Source organism: Pseudonaja textilis, chromosome Z, assembly GCF_049901715.1.
Source record: "Pseudonaja textilis isolate UNSWEBS1 chromosome Z, rPseTex1.2, whole genome shotgun sequence".
Classification (NCBI taxonomy): Eukaryota; Metazoa; Chordata; class Lepidosauria; order Squamata; family Elapidae; genus Pseudonaja; species Pseudonaja textilis.
In genome coordinates this window covers 131018696-131041102 of record NC_142008.1, presented here as the reverse complement: position 1 = coordinate 131041102, position 22407 = coordinate 131018696, and the positions used below count along the sequence as shown (strand labels likewise).

General features: G+C 43.5%; 1 protein-coding gene across 3 annotated transcripts in view; it reads left to right on the top strand.

Moving 5' to 3' along the window:
- The window catches only part of MAMSTR (MEF2 activating motif and SAP domain containing transcriptional regulator), a 51978-nt gene extending 30743 nt beyond the window's left edge, over positions 1-21235 (top strand). For 2 of the 3 annotated variants that reach the window (XM_026711964.2, XM_087918013.1), the window contains exons 9-14: positions 3731-4002; positions 7659-7806; positions 11555-11950; positions 16589-16726; positions 17339-17393; positions 17706-21235. In XM_026711964.2, coding sequence (XP_026567749.1) covers positions 3731-4002; positions 7659-7806; positions 11555-11950; positions 16589-16726; positions 17339-17393; positions 17706-18151 — 1455 coding nt within the window. In that variant the 3' untranslated portion in view covers positions 18152-21235. The remainder of the gene's footprint in view (positions 1-3730; positions 4003-7658; positions 7807-11554; positions 11951-16588; positions 16727-17338; positions 17394-17705) is intronic. The other variant, XM_087918014.1, reaches the window with a different exon arrangement.
- Positions 21236-22407: the final 1172 nt, after the last annotated feature.

Genomic DNA, 22407 nt, shown 5'->3' with positions numbered 1-22407 from the left:
GACATTTCATTCCCTGGAGCGAGCTATCCCGCCTTCTTCCCAGCCGCGGGGAGGGCACTCCTCCCGCCTCGACCTCCAAATTATGTGTCAGCAGCCTGAGGTGGCCGGGGAGGGGAGAGGCCGGGAGGGGTAACGTCTGCGTTTATAAATTTTTTGGGGGGTAAGAGGTAAAAAAGTTCCCTGACCCCTGCTATAGATAAATAGCTAGATATGATGATGATAGATAGATAGATAGCTAGATAGATAAATAGATAGATAGATAGATAGATAGATAGATAGATAGATAGATAGATAGATAGATAGATAGATAGATAGATACCATGTTTCTAACATAATAAGGCCAGGCCTTATTTTTTTTTGAGCCCCGAAAAAATGGCTAGAACGTCTTTTCGGGGGTGAATTAATTTCTCCCCCCCCTCCCCGCGCACACCAGCGCTGTCTCCAACAACAGCATCTGAGTCACTCTCGCTTTCCCCCCGTCCCTGTAACAACAGGGAAAAAAAGATTGTGAGGTACCAGGGAGCACCACGTGCTGTGTTTTGGTTTAATCCCAAGCGGCTGGGTGGGCGTGAGAAGAGCCGAGCGAGCGTCTCTGCTGCTGCTACCCTTGGTGCTCCAGCCTCGGGCTCTGCAAGTTTGCAAAAGTCCCAGTGTGCAGCCCGTTCCTGCATTCAAAGTGCCCAGGCTGAGCTGCAGCTGTCCCTCTCTTGCCAGTGCCGTCTCCAACAATAGCGGCAGCAGCGGCAGGAACCGTGGAAGCGTTTCAGCCACTTCTCAGGTGGGGAGCTGCCTCCGTAACTTCCACGGTCTAAATTTGGCCTAAATTTGGCCTTAATTTCATTTTATGCCTAGAAAACATGCTGGGTCTTCCTATTGCAGGGGGCATATTGTTAGAGAAACACGGTAGATAGATAGACAGACAGACAGACAGATGGTAGGTAGGTAGGTAGATAGATGTCAAAATGCCGGCTGTAGCTGCTCCATCAAAGCTGCTCCATCTTAATTTTTTTAGTCTCCCTGTGGAAGGAAAGCTGTTAATTCTTCTTCCCCTAGTGCTCCTGCCTCATTTGTAGGCAGAGAAAAATGGGGTAAATGTGGGTAAAATTTAATTAATTTTAGTTCATGATGTTGTAAGGTTCAGCTATAACTTAAAATCACAATGTGCCAAAAATGAACTTAAGCAGAGGCTTTGAAGAACAAAATCTAACTTTTATTAATCAATAAAAGGGTAAGACCTCTCCTCTCATACACACAGATATGTGAGGAAAGTTACAAAGCATATAGGTGAAAGTAACTCTTCTTATACCTTAAGATTCTTTTAGAAGTAGAGTAATTTCATTATAAAACACTCCAAGTTAGATTTACATCTTTCCTGCAAAAAGACAAATGTCCTCCTGGCACTTGTTTATCTTTCAGTATCCTTCTCCTATTGTCTGTTAATCGATCACAATTGACCATTTAAGAGGGCTATTAATGGCAAACTTCAAAAGGTGTATATTGCTCCTGATGTAGGGAGTGACGTTCCCAGGGAGTACATTCCATTCAGATTGATTTAGATGGGATAATCATGTGTCTTCATATGAGAGAGATGTAACTAATTGCAGGCTAGTTTTATAACACAAAGGTTAGAGAAATATTTTCCACAATTGCTAGGTAAGAAATGCCTATAGAGATAAATACTTCTATATACATAGGAAAACAACTGCCTAACATCAAGATAAGACACGCTTATAGAGTAACTCTCTACTCTCTCTCTCTCTAATATTTTTTATTTCTTTCCTTTATTACCCTAACAATGTCAATGATGTACTGATGTTTAGGTGGTACAATGTTTTTTTTTACTCCAGTCTGCATGGATTATTGTTGAGGAGGCCTTTCTGTAAAGGGAAGTGCAGCAGCTGCTGGCTTTGAGTAGCCACAGGGAGGAATACTCCGATAACCTCTGCAAATCAGTTATAGGACAGGACAGGACAGGAAAGGAAAGGACAGGACAAGACAGGAAAGGACAGGACAGGACAAGACAGGAAAGGACAGGACAGGACAGGACAGGAAAGAAAAGGAAAGGAAAGGAAAGGAAAGAAGGTAAAGGAAAGGAAAGGAAAGGAAAGGAAAGGAAAGGAAAGGAAAGGAAAGAAGGGAAAGGAGCGGAGAGGAGAGGATTTTGTGCTGATTTTGCCCTAACTGCCCTCTCTTGTCAGCAGAATGTAGACAGAAAATAAAAGATAACCTGGTATTCATTCCAAATTGCCTTTATAGGCCAGTTTTGTCCTGAATTCTCCCTTCCATTTTTTAAAAAATTACAGTTTGCTGAATAAGTCATAGATACTGCTGGGCTACAGTTCCCGGCAATTCTAAGCAGCATGATCAATTTTCAGAGAGGATGAAAACAACATCTGGGGTGCCTCAGGATTCACACTCCTGCTAGGAAGTTGTTATCTTTCCATCCCCTTCCCTCCTCTTGGTCCTGCTGCACAAGAGTCACACATTTAGCACCTGAAGCCTCCCCCCAGCATGCAAGGACAGCCAAGGAGAGTTGCTGAGGCTTCGTTTGCTAAAGTTTGCCTGTTGGCGTCAGGCACGTGCATTGTTTATTTATTTCAAACTACAGTATATCCCGGCTTTCCAGACTCAGGAATCAAACACTGTAAAAATTGAGACTCATCCAAATGCGCTGTTACAATATTGTAAATGCCCTAAGAGCCATCCCCTGGCGTTCTTCTTAATTTTAAACACTAATTGAATCAAATTTCCACAAATTTATTTTCTGAGTATCTCCAATTTCAGTAAGTAGCAGGTGTGCACCAGAGAAGTTTCTACTTTATGATATGGGGAGAAGCCTACTCAAGGATGTTGGGCCTTAGAAAAGGTGTGCCTATATTATCTTCATTACATATAGTTTTTGACTAATGGCTGAAAGAGATCAGGGCAATTAAATGGACGGAGTGGAAGTGGCTACATTATTAGGGAACCGAAAAGTTAGAAAAGGCAAGCAAGGACCTTATCGAAGCTTCGCAACCCCGGCAAGAAAAGCACAAAAGGCATGAACACATATTATATGTAAAAAAGGAAGTTGTAATTTCTACCTATCATCTAGTCCAGGGTTTCTTAACCGTGATACTTTAATAATAAATTGATTTATTCAATGTTTCAATAATTAAAAATAAAACTGATTTCCACACTTTGCAATGATACTGGAACAGCATTTACATTGGTTATTAATATCTATAGCTGTATTATCCATAGCTGTATTAGATTCTTCCTCATTCAAAACATTTTAATACATATATACATATTTTTACACATATGTGTTAATACTTTGTACTTTCTCGTATATTATCCTTTGACGCCTTTGCGTCTTCTCAGCCATTTGTATCACACATCCCATACCGTGCAATACTACTCTCTTTCTTTCTTATTTTTCAATAACATCATCGATCTGTCCATTTTGACGCATTCAAATATCTTATTCATTATTGTGTTTTCTGAGGGGGCCGTGGTACTTTTAAGGTGTGCGGATTTCAACTGCCAGAATTCCCCATAAGGACTTCAACTCCCAGAATTCCCCAGCCAGCAAGGGGAATTCTGAGAGTTGAAGTCCGCACATCATAAATGTAATTCAGCTGAGAAACCCTAGATTCTCTCTTTTTTTCCCCCCTCTCCTTGCTCTGGCCCACAGACATCCTGAGCCACGTTTATAAACTTCCCTTCCTTTTTCAATCCTGCTCTTTAGGCCTTACACAAAGTTCCTGAGGCCAGAAAGGCACCTCGACCCAAAAAGGCCAAGGAGCCCCGGCCCAAAGTCAAGAAGCTGAAGTACCACCAGTATATGCCTCCCGATCAGAAGGGGGAGCAGACTCCCTTGCCCATGGACTCCGCCTACGCTCACCTCCTGCAGCAGCAGCAGGTTTTTCTGCAGCTCCAGATCTTGAATCAGCAGCAGCAGCCCATGGCTGCCCCTCCAGCAACCTTCTGCGTTCAGGCTCTCCATGCTATTCCCTCCAGGTAAGCCTTCGCTTTGCCCTGAGAATTACACAGGTATGGTTTCCAAGCAGGCTTATCTGCAAAGGAAATCCAAAAAGTCAAGAGGAGACATCCCTTTTTTGCTCTCGTGCTTGTCTTCTGGATTTTTTTTTCCTCCTGAAATTAGCATGTCCCCTGATGGCCTTTCAGAACATATAGTTATGTGCCCAGGCCTGGTGTCCTGAGTAGATGAGGGGCCCCTTACCTGGCTGGGTCAACACTTTTAGCTTATATATTTCTTAGCTACAGGTAGTCCTCAACTTACGTCACAACTGGGACCAGAATTTCTGTTGTTGAGCAAGGTAGTTGTTCACTGAGTCACGCCCAATTTTAGGACCTTTGTGGCCACAGTTGTTAAGCAAATCACTGTGGTTGTTAAGGTCATCAAGCAAATTTGGCTTCCCCCACTGACTTCACTTGTTAGAAACTGGCTGGGAAGGTTGCAAATGGTAATCACATGATCCCAGAACATGGTAACTGTCCTAAATAGATGCCAGTTACCCAAGTGTCTGAGTTTGGATCACATGCCCAAGAGTGTGCTGCGATAGCCGTAAGTGCAAGCCGTAAGTGTAAGTCACTATTTTCGATATCGTTGTAACTATGAACAGACGTTAAATGAATGACTGTAAGTCAAGGACTTTTTGTCTTTCATTTTTCTTTTTCATTTTTCTTTTTATCATGGTTAACTGGTGAAGTGTTTTATGATTGTGTGCTGCTGTTTGAGATGGGCAGCTTTGCAAAATAAAGAAATAAAAAGGTTGGCCAAATTACTATGCAATTACACACCTGTATTTATCTTGACTATGCTTGCCATCTTGCAGATAGTGCCCTGTTTGCAGTGGGCTCAATCTTGACTCATGGCACGGCTTGCTATTGGGTGCTGCTAAAACGTGTATATTTATTTTGCTAAGTTTCCCCAGAGACTCACCACTTATTCTCTACTTCAAGGAATTGCTCTCCAATTAATATTAAAATGTATGTTGCTTTCCAATTAAGCAAGGAACATACAGCTATTTTTATTTCTTTGACTTTCTGGCTCTGGGGAAAGATGCCCCAGAAGTGCAAAAAGCAGCGTTAAATTAACTGACCATTTTTATTAAGTACCAGAAGTCAGAATTAGTTACTCAAGAGAAGCATCTGCTGAAATTAGTCATGGTGAATTCACACAAGTCCCAGTAACTGCAATGGGACTTAATTGTGATTAGCAAAACCTGAATATCTATCCACCAGTTCTAGAAACAACTTGCTAAATTGGCAGTATATAAGCATGCAGTGTTAAATGAATGCATTACTGGTTGTCCTCAACTTACGACCACAATTGGCACAAGAATCTCACTCACTGAGCAAAGAGGTTGTTAAGCGCAATGTCATCTGATGGCCCACATGATTGCTGCAATTCTATCACTCCTGGTTGCAGCCATTAAGTGTGAATTGTTAAGCTGACAGGGTTCCAGGGAATGAGCGGGGTGTGTGCCTCAGAGGGGTTGAAGAGATCTTTGGAGGCTCTACTCAAGAACTGAGAATCCTCCCTACCAAACCGTAAGTAGGATTTTCAACTCCTGAGTGGAGTGGTATTCGTGGTTGGCCTGCACCAAGCCACCCAGGCTTTCCCCCATCCCAATTAGGTACCCCAGGCTCTTCTCCTTACCATACTGCTTCTCTGCTCAGGAGCCCTGCACAAATCCAACTTTCACCCCCTGAGACCTTTGTGGATGGCCTGTGCCATAACTTCTCTACCTGCCTGCCTGAGGCACCCCACACTCCTCATCTTACTGTGCTGCCTCTCCAGTCTCTGCTTGGATTTGGGCGCCATCTTGTCTCTGGGGGCTAGCTGAAAGACCTGCCTGCTGACAGAGTTCAGCTGTCCTGTGTGTGTGTGTGTGGAAGGGAACTTCCTTGCGGGGTGTTGGTATATTTCTACACCTAGCTGTGATAGCCAAATCTAGCCCTAGGTTCTGCCTCGGTTTACATTCTCAATTGGCAACTTGGTCAGAAGGTCATTTAAAAGTAGTTTATTAGGGTACCCCGATAAAGTGGGATCTCTCCCTATGAAAAGGAAAACGTTGAAACCTTGAGTGATGGGAACTTTTGGGTCTGTGGGAGTGGCTTGGTGGGCGTGGCTGCAGGAGTGCGCATGCGTTAAAACAGTAATAACTAAGCTACTGTGCCTCTCAGCCGCTCTACCGCGCCAAACAGCTGAGAGGTTAAAAAGGACCTGGGAGTAGGGGTGGATGGGTGAGCCCAACTGCAGAATGTCAAGAGAGTGAACCAGTTCTCTGACAGCTGATCTTTGGCGCTATCGGTATGCCAGAACCAGGCCGAACCCGTAGAATACCACCACTGCTCGAGACCCTTCTTACATTCCTTTTTATACTTAACACCACAAAGAAAAATGAAACAGGAAAGTTAGTTGGTAAGATAAGAATAACCCCCCCTCCTTGCACAAAAAATCAACTACAAAGCTTGTTAGAAATTAGATAACCAGATGCCATTTGACACAAAAAAATATTTTCTTACCAGGAGATCGTCTCCAGACATCCTTCTGTACATTATCTTTCCCAGTTTAGGAATGTTAAAAGCTATCTAACCAATCCATATGATCAAAGGATTAAAGTTTTCCTACATTCCAGTCTGTAATAAACCTGAACATAGAAAATAAGTCAAATTAAAATATAAAGTATCTATGTATCACAAGTATCACAAGTTACAAAATCTATGCCATGTGCCCCTCACTGAAGGAATTTAGCTCTCTTGGGAAAGGCAGCTGTTTCAACCAACCCCCTGGAGATGAGTTGGAGTGATGAGTTTGCAAACTACCCTGCCAGCTTTCCCACTGACTTTCTGGGGAAGCTGGCAGAGAAGATTGGAAACGGTAATCACATGATCGCAGGACGCTTGGCAACCAGCTGTATGTTGCCAAGAATCCAGACTGTGATCATGTGATCACAAATGATGGTGTTGCAAGATTTTGTAGTGGCAGCCAGGGAGTGCTTCACAGACCATAAAGCTGTTGTAATGCTTTTGTAATTCCAAACTGTCGTTACACAGAAGGTTATAGGCCAAGGTCTGTACACAGCATTGTAATAAACACCGTTCACATTTGAACACATGTAATACAATATATCATTTTGCTGATGTCTTATCCTTGTTCACTCCTTATTCTGGAGCTCTTCAGCTGGGATGCCATATCTATCCTTAATGTTAGCAAGTTTCTCCTCTGCCTTAAGAACTGTTGAAAGCTGGCTTAGAGCTGGTTTGGTGAATTGTTTTATTTGTCTTTACAGAATTGTCTTTTATTTCTCCTTCAAACAGCCTTGGAAAGAATGGACGGCTCTCCTCCTTCACATTTGTTCTTCTCAATGATCTTCTGAGGGACTTTGATGGGGGAGCCATTGATCCGTTTAGTTTCCTTACTAAGTGGAAATTTAAACCTACAGCTTCCAATTTAAGTTACCCCAAATAATAATAATAATCAGTTAAACCTGTATGCTGCCCAACTTTCAATGAAGTTAGACATCTGTTAAGTGGACTAATATCATTTTGTCTTATAGTCTGAGGCAAAACTGTCCAGAAGCAATAGACTCTTGTTTATTTTCTTTCTCTGCTTCTCTCTCTCTCTCTCACTCTCTTTAACCCAGCAATGCTCCAGAGCAACTTTTGAATTTCCCTGGGACTCCGGCTCCCACAAGTGGGCCTCCAACACTTCCTCTTCCTTCTCCGGCCACCCCAATCTCCCCTTTGCCACCAAAACCGGAACTGTTACCTGCCAACTTAGAAGAGCTCACAGTAAGTTTGGGGGTTTATCAACTCAAATCTCCTAACCAACATTAAGCAAATTGCTGGCAAAGTATTGATTAAAGGCCCGGGAGCAATAGAATAGAGAATAGAATAACTTTATTGTCCCTTTGAATGTACGCTAATTGCATACATTAAAATGAAATTTCGTTGTATGCAGCTCTCAAAGGATTACCACCTCCAATATACGCTACATAAACATGACAAAATAAATAAATACAAAATTATATATGTATTATATGACAAATACACATACACAGCCAAGGGTGAAAGAGTTGTAAGTGGGCAGATGTGAGAGCCAGTTTAATGCGGTAGCCTAAAGATCCTGGCCTAAAAAACCCCAGAAAGCTTAGTTCTAGTTCCAGCTGGACTTGAAAGTCAGTTTGGGTGACTTGTTTGGACCAATCGTTATAAGTCTGTGAGTTGCAGTCCTGCCTTACATATATAAATCAATTGGGTGACCTTGGACCAATCATCAGGAGACTATGAGTTCCAGTCCTGCCTTAGCAGGAAAGCCAGTTGGGTGACCTTGGACTAGTCACTCTCAGCCCAACCTACCTCACAGGGTGGTTGTGGAGAAAATAGGAGGAGGAAGGAGTATTAGATATGTTTGCTGCCTTGAGTTATTTATAACAATAGTAAGGTGGGATCAATATATAATAAATATTTCCTATGGGGAGAAGAGGTAATAGGGAACCAAAAATTAAGCCAATACAACCAATACAATTTGCTTAGTTATATTCAAGTACAGCCAAGTCTGTTTTTTCTCTGCATTGAGGACATTTTCCAGCCACTGTTATTATATCATTGCCTGCCTCATCTCTGAGAAAAATCAAGCCAAGGAGCTGAGTGTGGCCTCCTCAGACCCTACCGGGAAGAAAAGGGGATCCATGACAAGACCGGTGGCTTTGGTTTCCCCTCTTTCTCTTCCCAGGGGAAAAAAAAAACCACACAATCGGGAAGAGATTGGGAAATGCACCAAAATGGGTATTTCAGCTATTGCAAAACCATGAAGAAGAAAGAACCCAAACCCCACCTCTCTGTGAAAGATCAGGAGCCACATTTGTGGTGTGTCACTGTGTACCACTTGCGCATGCGTGTGCTAGCCACGGCTAGATAGCAGGCAGCAATCTGGAAGTGCTGGTGGCTTCCAACTACCTCAGGCCATCAACGACTTGAGATACTTACCTTGGTTACTATGGTTACCGTTTTGGAAGCAAAATACAGGTTGCCCTTGACTTAACAATCACAATTGAGATCTCAACTTCTGTCTTAAATTGTAAGTCGAGTTGGGCCTGATTTTATTATCATTTTTACGACAGTCGTTAAGTGAATAACAACATTTATTAAACAATTCCCTGGTTGTTAAGTTGTTAAATATTTGAACACGGCAATCGCAAGTGAGAACCCATTCTTCCAAATGGGCGTTTGATGCTGAAAAAAATTGCAAATTGCGATTGCGTGACTGCCACCAGTCATAAATGCAAGGTGGTTGCCAAGCACTCAAGTGGTATCCTATGACCATGGGAGTGTGTGGGTGTGCAAAAGTCATAAGTGCGAGGACCAAGCTTTTTTCAGCACTGTGATAACTTCAGATGCTCCCTAAATGAATGGTTGTAAGTCGAGGATTATCTGTCGACCTGGGGAGTGTATTACTACCCCGGCCAAAGAATCCAGCAACTCAGGAGGCTGGTACACCAGCAGCCATCCCAACCATTCCCTTCAGCCTGAGCACCTCACCTCTGGTTATCTGCTAAGAGAAGCCTTTGACAGGCTGTAACAATCCATGGATGACAACAGCCATCACTCCTCCCCTCCCTTGGCGTCTCAGCCGGTGCACAACCTCCTCCAAGATACGTTTGTGAATAACGGAGGCGTTTGTGACGTGCTGACTTACTATTCTATAACAACAGCTGAAGTCCAGAACTGTTGAGGATCTGACAGCCAGACGCCGAAGGTGGAAACCAAGGGTGCGACAGCGGGAGAACTTTCAAACATGGGCCGTGATGTCCCTTGACTGCAGCCCACCTATAGATTTCCATCACGCTTCCCTCTGCCTGTCTCCATCAAGATGGTCGGGACGGATCACTTTTGCTCTGCTTTGCGTTGTTAGAGGTCCCCTCATGGTAGAATTGTGGAGTGGGAAAGAGCCACCAGAGTCCTGAATTCCAAACTTCAACACTGTGAAGGAAAATCAGTTAAGCCATCCTTGAGAGGTGACAGTTCAGCCTCTTTTTAGAAACCTCCAGAGGTAGAGTTTGTCCTCTCTCCCCTCAAGAATCAAGTCTGGGATATTTTTTTCACTGCTCGTGGAAATAGGGAGCACACGAACTCATAACTTTGCCATCCAGCCCTTTCTCTGGCTTCACACTCCTCTAATACCTTTTTTTTTTCTTATGTGAGGACATTTAGTTTTATTCTGTGGAAGGTTTTTCACCGAAAAGTGGAATAAAAATGCATGAAACAAATCCTAAATACAGGTACAGGTAGTCCTCAACTTACAGCGGTTCATTTAGTGGCTGTTCAAACTTACAATGGCACAAAAATGTGATTTATGACTGTTTTTCACAGTTACACTCTCTGCAGCATCCCCCCCACAATCATGGGACAAAAATCCAGATGTTTGGCAACTGGTTCACCTTTATGACCGTCGCCGTGTATCCCAAGGTTACATGATCCCCTTTTGCGACCTCCTGACGGGCCAAGTCAATGGGGAAGTCAGATTCACTTAACAACCGGGTTACTGACTTACTGACTGCAATGATCCCCTTAACAACAGTGGCAAGAAAGGCCGTAAAATGAGGCAAAACTCAAGTATCAAATGTTTTTTCACTTAATGCCAGAAATTTGGGGCTCAATTGTGGTCGTAAGTCAAGGATGACCTTTCTGTAATTGAACTCAGAATTATGAGTCTAAGTCATTCTGGTTATTAAGTGGGTCAGCACCTGACCTCACCCAATTTTACAATTCTTTTTATAGTGGTCATTAAGTGACTGCCGTGGTTGTTAAGTGAAGCCATTGTCCCCAATGGACATCTTTTGCCAGGAACCAGAAATAAATACTGGTTTCCGGCAAAAAAAAAAAAAAGTCATAAGGACACTGAAAGCAAACGTAAATGCGGGATGGTCGCCGAGCCCCCCCAAAAGGGACTTCAAGAGGGGTGCAGCCATCAGAACTTTGAATCAGGGTCATATGTACCTTTTAGGCGATCCTCTATAATTTCAAACATTTGCTAAGTGACCGGTCATAAGTCAAGGACCACCTGTAATCTGTCCTGCATGCATTTGATTAATATAGATAGTCCTCAACTTAAGAGCACAATTTGAACCCAACATTTCTGTTGCTAAGCAAGACAGCTGTTAAGTGAGAAATAGCACATTTTACGACCTTTTTGCCACGGGTGGATAAGTAAATCACTGCAATTGTTAAATGAATCAGGTGGTCATTAAGCAAACCTGGTTTCCCCCGTTAACTTTGTTTGTCAGAAGCCAGTTTGGAAGGTTACTAATGGTGATCACATGATCCCAGGAGACTGAAACAGTCATAAACTGTTGCCTGAGTTTTGATCATGGGGATGCTTGCAACGGTTGTAAGTGAGCACCTGTCATAACTCATCTTTTTCAGCGCTGCCGTAACTTTGAATGGTCACCAAATGAAATATAAATTGAGGACTAGCTATAATCTACCCCCTTTTTCTCCTGCTTCATTCATTATTTGTGGCCATGGTTTTGCTTCTCAGGTCTCTGAACTCCGCCAGCAGCTCCGTAAGCGGGGCCTCCCTGTTTCTGGCACCAAGCCAGCCCTGCTGGAACGTCTCAAGCCTTACCAGGTGGCCCGGGTGAAGCCCCCACCTGCGCCACTCCCCAGCGCCCGCTTAGCGCCTTCTGAGTTAGAAGAAGAGCCCCAGGCCCTGCAGGAGAAGCAGCGGGCGGTGGAAAATCTGGCGTTAAAGCTCCACCGAGAGCTGAAGCACCACGACAGCGACCCGCGCGAGGAGCTGGAGGTGCACAAGCAGATCAAGAATCGCCGGAAGGGAGCACTGCAGTCACCTTGCCGTCAGGAGGCTCCGCCCCCTCCTTACATCCCCAAGAGAGAATGCACCAAGGAGGGAGGGGGCACAGAAGACAGGTTCATGGTAAGCAAGCCAGCTTTCCTTGAGTAGCCAGGAAAGGAACCAGATGATTGGACGATGCGGGTGGGTGGGGTTTGCTCATAAAAGGGATAGCAATCCAATGGATCAAAAAAAAAAATCTTGGAAAACAATTCTGATAGAATGAAGGGTTGTACGAGTCTATGAATATCAGTGAGAGTCTGCAGATCACTAGCCTGCTTCTAATGAGGGTCCACAGGAAGCTTCCTGAGATCCCAGAATCGGGGTATGACACGAATCCTCCCCAGCCCTGCACACAACATTGAAATTTGATGTAGTTATGTGGAGCAAAGATCATCAATTTATCAAATCCCTCAATTTATCAAATCCCCCAAACCAACCAGAAGTCGGATTGCAAGAGAGTCTCTTGCAGCAGACTCTCCAACGATTTTAAAATCCCTTCATTGATTTAGCCTGCTCACTTATTCATGCCAAGATACATCGAAGAGAGGGACCCAAAGGCACCAAAAAGTCCAGATTAATTGGTTTTTAAGGGTTATCCTTTCTTTTCATTAGGTAAGCTGCCCAAGTTCATTTGAGAGTCTGGCAGACCTTCTAGTGATGCACTAGCATTAGCACTTAGACTTATATGCCGCTTCACAGTGCTCCACAGCCCTCTCTAGGTGGTTTACAGAGTCAGCATGTTGCCCCCCAACAATCTGGGTCCTCATTTTACCCACTTCCGAAGGATGGAAGGCTGAGTCAACCTTGAGCCGGTCAGGATCGAACTCCTGGCAGTGGAATGCAGAGTTAGCCTGCAATACTGCATTCTAACCACTGCGTCACCACAGCTTCTACATTTAATATAATCAATAAGATGGCAGCCATGACCATGTAATTGAATCCTTGACCCTTTTTGATATAAGGGATCATGGACCATGGGCCATACACATACAGCCTTGGTCTTGACTTGTTTGATTCCCCCATGGTCCCCCTGCCATCTTCCCTCTAAGCTGAAAAAATGCTTTTTGCTTTCCTGTACGAAAGTCCTTTGACTGACTCATCTGTTTCACTCCAACTCCAGGAAATGCAACCCTTTGTAACACCTTTCCCTGGTTTGGTGCCCCCCTTCCCACTCCAAGTTATTTTGGATTTTGGCTGCTAGTTAGCACATTCCAGGAATTAAAGTGTTGATTGAACATTTCTGGGGGAACTCTTGTGTTTGCTATTGCATAAAAAACATAGGAAAATTAAATAACGTAAGCAGATGTAACACAAAATATGCTGTGTGTTTAAATCAGCAGACTAGGTGAATTTCAATTTCCAGGTGTTGCCATTTCTATCCTCTCAAATAAAACCATTTTCTCCAAGTAAATTTTACTTCCAAGTAGCTCCGTAAACTCCAAGTGGTCCTCAACTGAGGAAGTGTATTTCATTGTTTTACTTATACTAAATAAAATTAAATAAGCTCTCATCCCATTCAGCAACAATATTGACATGAGACACTATTCGTCATGGCTTTTGTCTACACTTAGGGGTCCTTTAGTGCCCATCTCTTAGTCCTAAATGCCCCCCCCCATCCAATGAAAGGAAACAGTGCCAGATCAATTAATCATAGAATGAACACTTGTGTACTCATATCAATAAAAGTATGTGCGAGAGGCACTTCCTGGTCCCCATATTGTGTGAGATGTCAACTGATGGACACGGAGACACTAGTCATGTCACTAGTGGGAGCAAAAGGTTAACTGCTTAGTTCTCTAAGGCTAGGAGGTTAATTACTTCGTTAGCAGGAAAGAGGTCAGGGCAATTAACCGGATAGGGTGGGAGCAGTTACATGGTTAGAGAGCAGAAAGGTTAGAAAAGGGGCAAGCAAAGTTGTTATCGAGGCATTGCAGCGCCATCAGGAAAAGCACAGAAGACCTGAAAACAAATTTACAGCTACCGTACATCAAATAAGCAGCCATAAGTTCTACCAACTACCAGTTTTACTCAACCTGGATAACTTTAAGGTGTGGACAATTTGGTAGAGAATGGCTGGGCCATCCTCTCCCTCATCTCCAGGTGTAGTTTGGCCTTTTCAGGAGTAAAATGCAGGAGCCTTTCCACTTCGCTTTGATAACCAGGGTATGTTACCCCATCCCTTATGGTTATATTTATGCCAGCAGTTAAAGTACCCCACACATGTATCTGCCCATAAATCCCCAAAGCACCCACTTTCAGTGGCACAGTGGCAGTGATGTCCTTAATTCCACCCTTGTAGCCAGCAGAAATAAGAAAACTCCAGGTTCCAGTTCCAGATATTCAGCATTGAGGCCCCAGAACCTCCTGGTTCAATGTTAAGATGACCTCCTTCAAGAGTGGTCTCCGCCTCTTTAAGGACTTAGGTCCCAAGAGGAGTCAGATCTGCTATTTGAGAGACCCATAGCCATCAATAACAGAGACTGGAAAATTTCTCTGGGTCACTATCCATTAAAGTGGATCCTGCTCCTGTATCTATTAGCCCAATGGCTCCCAACCTTTTCTTCACTACAAACCAGAGGTGGTATTCAGCATGTTCTGACCAGTTCTGGAGAACCGGTAGCGGGAATTTTGAGTAGTTCAGAGAACCGGAAAATCCCACGTCTGACTGGAGATTTTACAGTATCCTTCCCCTGCCACGCCCACCAAGCCACGCCCACAGAACCGGTAGTAAAAGGAAAAAAGAATCCCACCACTGCTACGAACCCCCTTTAAATACCTTTTGTGGCCATGGACTTCCAAGAATTAATTCAAGATTTCAGTCATCATATTTCTTCAAACCTTCCCGGACCCCATGTGATGACATTGCAGCCCCCCAGGGTCTGCAGACCACAGGCGGAGAACTGCTATATTAGTCTGTTCTTAGGGGACCGGTAAAGGGTGATGGTGATATGCAGTTGGTGGTTACCATGGTGGGACCCAAAATTATAGGATCTTCTCACTTCTAGGATGGGTTGCTTGTTGGTCTCCTCTTTGGGATGCCAGGGTGAATGAAGCCAATCCACATCTGCCTTCTTCCATTTGCTTTGTACCCCTTTGGACCTGTGCTTGGCTCGCTTACCTGTCATACGTCTTTTCACTCCTCCTCTGTCTGGTTTAGGTGGTTAAATATGATTCCCACATCTCAAATCTACTGCACCATTGTGGAATAGAAAAGCTAGAAAGAGTTAAAATACCAGCTTGTTTTCAGAGCTTCACAATGCGGAGAGGAAAAATGCAATTTCCTTGAGGAAAAGTGGCAAGGAGAGGTTAACTTCATCATTTAAAAGTTCACATGTTGGTGAGCCTTTCAGAATAATTTTCTGACATGACTCAACTCTCCAAAGAGACCCTGGCAGCTAACCTAAAATGAAAGCAATAAAAGGCAATAATTAATAACAACACAGATAAGGTAGAACATATTTCCTGGGCCATCAAATCCACCATGCTCCAGCTAGACCAGAGATATCTGACAGCCCAACCCAAACGCCCAAAGGAAAAACTGGCCAACAGGATCAGGGCTAATTGAATTTCAGGAGAGAGATCAATCCAAAGGGTGGGGGCTTCCAGAGATAAGACATACTTTCTAGGATCCACCAAATATTACTGTCACAAGGAAAATACCTAAAACTTACCCAGTCTAGAACAGCGCAAGAGGGGCCATCATAACCAGAGATAACATGGTCCCACAAATAGTCTGTTCCTTTGCCATGCAGGGCTTTGCAATCAGCACCTTGGATCGCATCTGGAAGCCCATTAGAAACTTGTGAAGCAATAAGGTTACATGAATGGAATGTGATACATCCATAACTACTACAAGCTGCTGCTTGTTAGAGCAATTGCAGGTCCTCGGGGCAATCCCAAGTAGAGTGAATTGCAGCAGTCCAACCAAGAGTTGACTAATACATGAGCGACATGAGCAGGACTTCTCAATGCAAACATGGGAATAAATGTAGCACAGATAGACTGCTACACCACAGGGATGCTGGTATAGTACCAACAATCCCAGGTGCTGATCCCAGGTGCCCAACTTCACAAAAAGGGTCTCATATCCAGCTATCTATAGGGCAGTGCCTCTGAAATCCTTGGTATTTACAGTGGTCATTCCTGTCCCTACCTGGAAGCCATGGCACAACTGAAACCCATTTCCATAAGGGAAACCGCCTTGCCTAGCCAGGTTTCTGTTACGCATGTGCGGTCAATTCTCTCATCCATTATTGACTCATGGATGAGATCAGCTTTATTACAGAAGGACTTAGTATGATAAAGTAATGATAGATGATGTCTAGGGCTTCCAAGGCTCCATGGTCAGATATGGGGAGAAAGCACAGGCAACTGGTGGAAAACAGTAAAACCATGCTACTTGGGAATGGCGTGTCTACTGCCATATCTACCTCGGTGTTCTCACCCACCCCTCATCCCTACAGCTTGCCAGCCTCCCTGATCCCTGTCATCTCTGTCTACAGCCCAAGGCCCCTCTCCATACCCAGGACTCCGGGACCTTCCTGCTTGGCCACTGACTCAATTCCAGGCCTTTCTGCCTAGCACTTATCGGAATCATTATGAAACCATTAGCTTGAGATCAGGGTTGTTGTCGTTTTTATGAGTCATATTAAGCCAGTGGAGCCTTTTGCCAGAAGAAATCAAGTAGAAATCTTAACATTCCTTCCTCTTTCTTACCAGGTTTTATGCCCCACCTCGTGTGAGCCAATCCATTCTGATATGGAGCTGCCACTTGAGATTACAGCCAGCCCTCCTGATCCAGCCCCAGCCACTCGGTCCCTGGAGGAAGAACTCCAAGAGGCCATTCAAAAGGCTCAGGTACTTACATTGGGGCATCTCTTTCAGTCTTTCTTGCAGACTATCTGATTTTGCTTTGCACACAAGCTGTCCTAGAGGAAATGGCTACTTTCGCTTGCCAAAGTTCTCCAGGCTCTTTAATTCCTTATTTTGGTTTAAATAACACCAACATGGAACAAAGGTATGGACAGCTCTGGAAGGATGAATTCTTCGGAAGTCCTTCAACTCTTTTCAGAGTTCTTCCATTTTCCAGAGAGAAACGGAACAGTCTTCTCCTGCTGAATGTCCTCTGCTGTGCTGATAGCATAAAGCTTGCATTGGCTTTTCCCAAAGAGGTTTCACTTTTCATCCAAGAAGCTTCTTCAGCTCTGAAGAACTGAACTGTCAGAGTTGAAGAAGCCTCTTGGATGAGAAGTGAAGCCTCTTCAAAGAAAAAAACCAGAAAGACCAGTTGCCTCTTGAAAAAGCCTTTTCGGGACAACCATGACCTGGATGACTGAGAATCTCCATAGACCTGTATTGGCTTGAACATTGGTTTGGAAGTTCAGCAATGATAGTTGTAGCAGATCAACCATCCGGCTTTGTTTCTGAGACAGACCCTCGGACACCCTCTTTTTTCTTCCCTTTCTATAGTTGGTGCCAAGCCAATCCATTGAAGAGATTTTAGAGGAACCACTGATGTGTACAGGTGAGATGATGGCTCTGTTTTGTTTTGCAGGCTGCAGTCGGGACTAGTTCATGGAGGAATTAATAAAAGGAAAAAACTGTCAGGAGCAAAGATGGAGCAATATAGGTTTTGAGAAAACAGGAATCGTAAGTTTGGGAAAGGGTGGGTTAAAGAGACAGTTGCTCCTCAGATGGCCTCAACCACATGATCCAGTGCAAAATTCCGGCGTGGAAACATAATGTGTAGTTTTGCTTTTTAGCTTACAGCTAGGAAGTTATGGGTGGGGTGGGGTGCTATTATGTCAAAGTGTACCCTCTGTTTTGCGGCTTCTAGGTGACATTCTTCAAGCACCTGCTTTGACCCCAGAGGTTCCTGATCAAGTTTCCTTGTCCCCATTGGTCCACCAAGAAGCATCACCATCAAAGAAATCCTGCTCCAGTAATGAGCCACCTTTGGTGCCCTCTGCTTTGTTTGATTTTCCAGGACCCTACGATTTCCTTTCGACAGCCTCCTCTTCCTCTGCATCACTGGATTCGCTGTCCTCTGTTTTCTCTCCTGACTCTCTTGAGATGCCGCCATCTCCCCCAGACGCCTGGCAAGGAAGCGGGACCCGTGCCGGATTTGACCCTGTTGATTGGCTAGAAGCTTTGACCTCTGGTTCAGCATCAGGTCTCGGCTCTGCCAGTCCGGTTGGTAGCAGCATCTTCTGTACAGACCTTTTTGATTCTTCTGACTTGGGGGTCAACCACATGATAGACCTAATGGTGGAGCAGTGGTAGTAAGGGCACCAACGGCAGTCTGGTCCCCAACCCTTGATGGAAAAGGGGAAGCATCTTCTTTTTACCCTAAAAGGTCATCATGGCGCTAGAATCCAGCTAGTTTGGGCAGTAATACTAACATCAAGCTTCATTGTACATGGTCTTTTTTCTGTTAATAACATGTCCAATTGCTCCCTTGGAGGAATGAAGCTATTGTTGTCTGAATGGTGTCACTCTATACTCATCCTGGATGGCCAAACATGCCAGAAATCCTGGCATCCATTTTGGACAGATAGAACCAATGTTTGGAAAATCAATCACCATTCTACCACTTCAAATTCATGACGTTATAGTTTAGGACATTATTATTTCACCTTACTGTGAAGTAAAACAAGTGTTGGTTTTCTGTAATGTCAACTTCTAACATCACAACATAATGAAACAAGTTTTAGAAACTAGTTTCAATGAAACAGTTGATACTCAAGGTTCTCAATAACTTTCTGTGTCACTTTAGGATTTAAAATATTGTGCACCAATGTTGTTGGTTGTATTTGCTACATTGAACCTTGATTATTTGCCTGATGCCAACTTTGGAAACTATTAATTCTCAAAATCATGACATCTCCAAGGGGCCATATGTTATAGGTTGAAGCATAATTTCTAGACCTATCTGGACAGTGATGTTGATTTAGATGCTATGTACCTGAGAATGACATGCACATATTCTAGCTTGGTTGAGCCTGCTATCTTATTTTGTTCAGTGCCAACTCTGAAAAAAATGTTGGGATTGTTCCATCTTGACGTCCCATGGTTATGGACAAGTTTTAATTTCCAGGGGCCACCAGAAGAGACTGCACCAGAAGCAGCAGCCTCCCTTTTCTTGAAAATATGGCATGGGATAGGAGAATATCTTCTCTTTTAGGGACAATATCTTATTTTTATAGCTGGTCATAAAAAGGTGCCATTTGAACAGGAGATGTCATCTTTGGTGGATTGTGCCTTTCTAACTCTTATTTTTTGTCATTTTTACTTGGTGTTATGAAACGAAACGATGCATACAGATTCATATTTACACAAGATCAAAATCATTCTTTGGGCTGGTGGTGGAACAGCACCCTAAGGGTGTTACGTAGGAAGATGTCTATTTTTTCAGGGAGATGGAGGGCATTGGTACCTTACGTCCCAGTAGCCCAAGGTTGCTGGGAAACTTAGGCCAATGTGTTAGTCCAAACATTAGCAGCTAACTGTGGCAATTGCTCATCATGCTGCGTGAAAATATAGGACACATCAAAACAAATGTTTGATCTGGTTGAATTATCTCTGCTATAATTTCTGTAAATTGCAGGTCTGGGAGGACATTCTTGAGTACACAGTCATAAAATGTACATGGAACCCACTAAATTACATTTCCCCAGCTTATTTGGCAGAAATCTTATAAAAGGTAGGCAAATGAAAAGTGACTAAAAACTTTTTTTGTAAAGGTATTTGCTTCGGGTATATTTGCACCTGCACTATATTCTTAAAAAGTTACAAGGTGTCCTCCAGACCTTGTTGAGACTACAACAACTCTCAGAATTGCCAGAATTGCATTCACTTGGCTACTTTGGTTGGAGATTATCAACTGTAATCTCAACTATCTGAGGGAGCACAAGAATTGGGAATGAAATCTGTAACAATTGTTATAGAGATTCTCGGTCATCCAGGTCATGGTTGTCCCAAAGGTGCTTTTCAAGAAGCAACTGGATTTTCTGGGTTTTCTTTGAAGATATTTTGTTTCTCATCTAAGAAGCTTCTGCAGTGGAGAAGAGCTGAAAAACCTTCTTGGATGAGAAGCAAAACGTCTTCAAAGAAAAACCAGAAAGTCCAGTTGCCTCTTGAAAAAGTACTTTTGGGACAACAGTTGTTATAGTTTCCTCTACCACAGTGTTTTTCAACTTCAGCAACCTTAAGGTCCAACTCCCAGAATTCCCCAGCCATATTTGAAGTCCACACATCTTAAAGATGCTGACCCTGATCAAGGTTATTCTAGAAGAGTATTTCCCAACCCTGGCCACTGGAAGATATATGGATCAACTCCAGAAATCTGGGAGTTGAAGTCCACACATCTTCAAGTGCCCAAGGTTGAGAAAACTGCTCTGATAGTCTTGACCATTTTTGTTGTCTTGCAGATTCAGCCCTGTGGGATTATATTTTTCAATTTGTGGCAGAAAGGAAGATGAATGCCTATTAAATTAGCACCTTGACATTGTGAATTATCTGTGTTTCTTCAGAGCCATTTTTTCAGCAAGAAATCAAAGAACAGTGCTTTATTTTTTAAGACATTAACTAGATGCTGTATAAGGCGTGAATGCAAAATTACCCAAATTAATCAGAGAAAGAAAGCAGCCCCGGGGGGAGGAAGCTAACAAGCTGGCAAGAAAATCCGTGTTGCCTATGTTTGCGGCATGTTTGTCATTTGGAAAGAATAATCCAGGGAGAAGCGAAGCCCATTTCCAAAAGACAAAATTGCTGCATCAGGATTTCCAGCCGTTCCCACCAATCCTTAGACTCCTTCAGCGTAGCTATCAATTCAGTGATAACGTCCTTTATTTCATCCGCTGCTTATACTCCATTGGGTTCTCCAGCGGGGTTGTGCAGAAGCAAAATGATTTATTCATGTCGTTTGATAGTGACGGGGCAAAGCAGCCTCTCTTTTGAACATGCCAGATGGGTTGGGACTGCAACTGCCAACTTTGGGCAGAGTGGCTGGCAATTCTGAAAGCTGCAGATCCAGCACATCTGGAAGACACCAGGATGGAGAAGCACGGGACAAGCAGAGGCTGCCTCCCAGCTCATAGCTGTTTGCCCAGCCAGCTGCTTGTGACTTTTCTCCTCTTTTCAGTTCTTGATGAGACTCCAGTTTAGGTCAGTTTGTGGCTGGGGAAGTGGGGTAGAACTCAGCAGGCAGAGGTTGGGTGACTTGAAAAGGTGCCAGACCAGTTCAGCTTTCCTGCTGGGAAATGAATTCGAAAAGCAGGTGGTCTTTTGTGCTAACAGTACTATGCAGAGAGAATTCAACTCCTGTTTACTAGTTACTTTCTGAATAAACACCATTTCTTGCTTCTGGAGTGATGTGTGGATATTTGCTGGGGTTTTTGTTCTTTGTTTTCACTGTGCGGTGAAGCTTTCTTACTACATATTTCACACAAAAAAAGTAAGTCAAGAAACTGGCAAAACAGGGGAAGCCCAGGAGGCTGGTGGTCAGGAGGAGAAATTAATGTTGGAGCAAGACCGTAAAATCATCCCAAATTGTTGGACCAGTGGAATCGTCTTTCAACCATTCATTTAATGACTGTTCAAAATTACAAGGGCGTTGAAAAAGTATAATAGGTTTTCATACTTATGACTCTCATAGCCCTGAAAGAGCCCTGGTGGTTAAAGTGCAAAATTACAGGCAAACTCTACCCACAGCCTGGAGTTTGATCCTGATTGGCTCAAGGCTGACTGAGCTTTCCATCTTTCTGAGGCTGATAAAATGAGGAGCCAGATTATGGGGGCAATATGCAAATAACGCTTATTTTGTAAACTACCCAGAGAGTGCTGTGAAGCACCAGGGGGCGGTATATAAGCCTAAATGCGATTGCTATGCCATCTCCATAGTCACATGATCAAAATTTGGGCAGTTGGCAACCAGCATGTATGTACAATAGTTGCATTATTCCATGGTTATGTGATCCCACCATTTGCAACCTTCCAAGATTGGTTTCCAACAAGCAAATTCAATGGGAGAAGCTGGGTTCATTTAATGACCATGTGATTCACTGCAATCAAGCGTTGGCAAAAAAGGTCGTAAAATTGGGAACAACTCACTCACAGCCACCTTGCTTAGCAACAAAAATTCTGCTTCCAATTGTCATAAATCAAGGACTACCCGTATCAAAGATGTGTGTATGTGTAGAGGAGAAGCTGAGTTTCTAGCTCACTTTGTACCCTGGGAAACGCAGCAAGCCTGATTGCAAATACAGGTAGTCCTCGACTTGCAACAGTTCATTTAGTGACCATTCAAAGTTACAACAGCACTGAAAAAAGACTTATGGCCATTTTTCACACTTATAACCATTACAGCATCCCCATAGTCAAATGACTAAAATTCAGGTGCTTGGTAACTGACTCCTATTTATGATGGTTGCATTGTCCCAGAGTTGTAACCATCTTTTGCGACCTTCTGACAAGCAAAATCAATGGAGAAAGCCAGTTTCACTTAACACCGATGTTACTAATTTACCAACTGCAGTGAT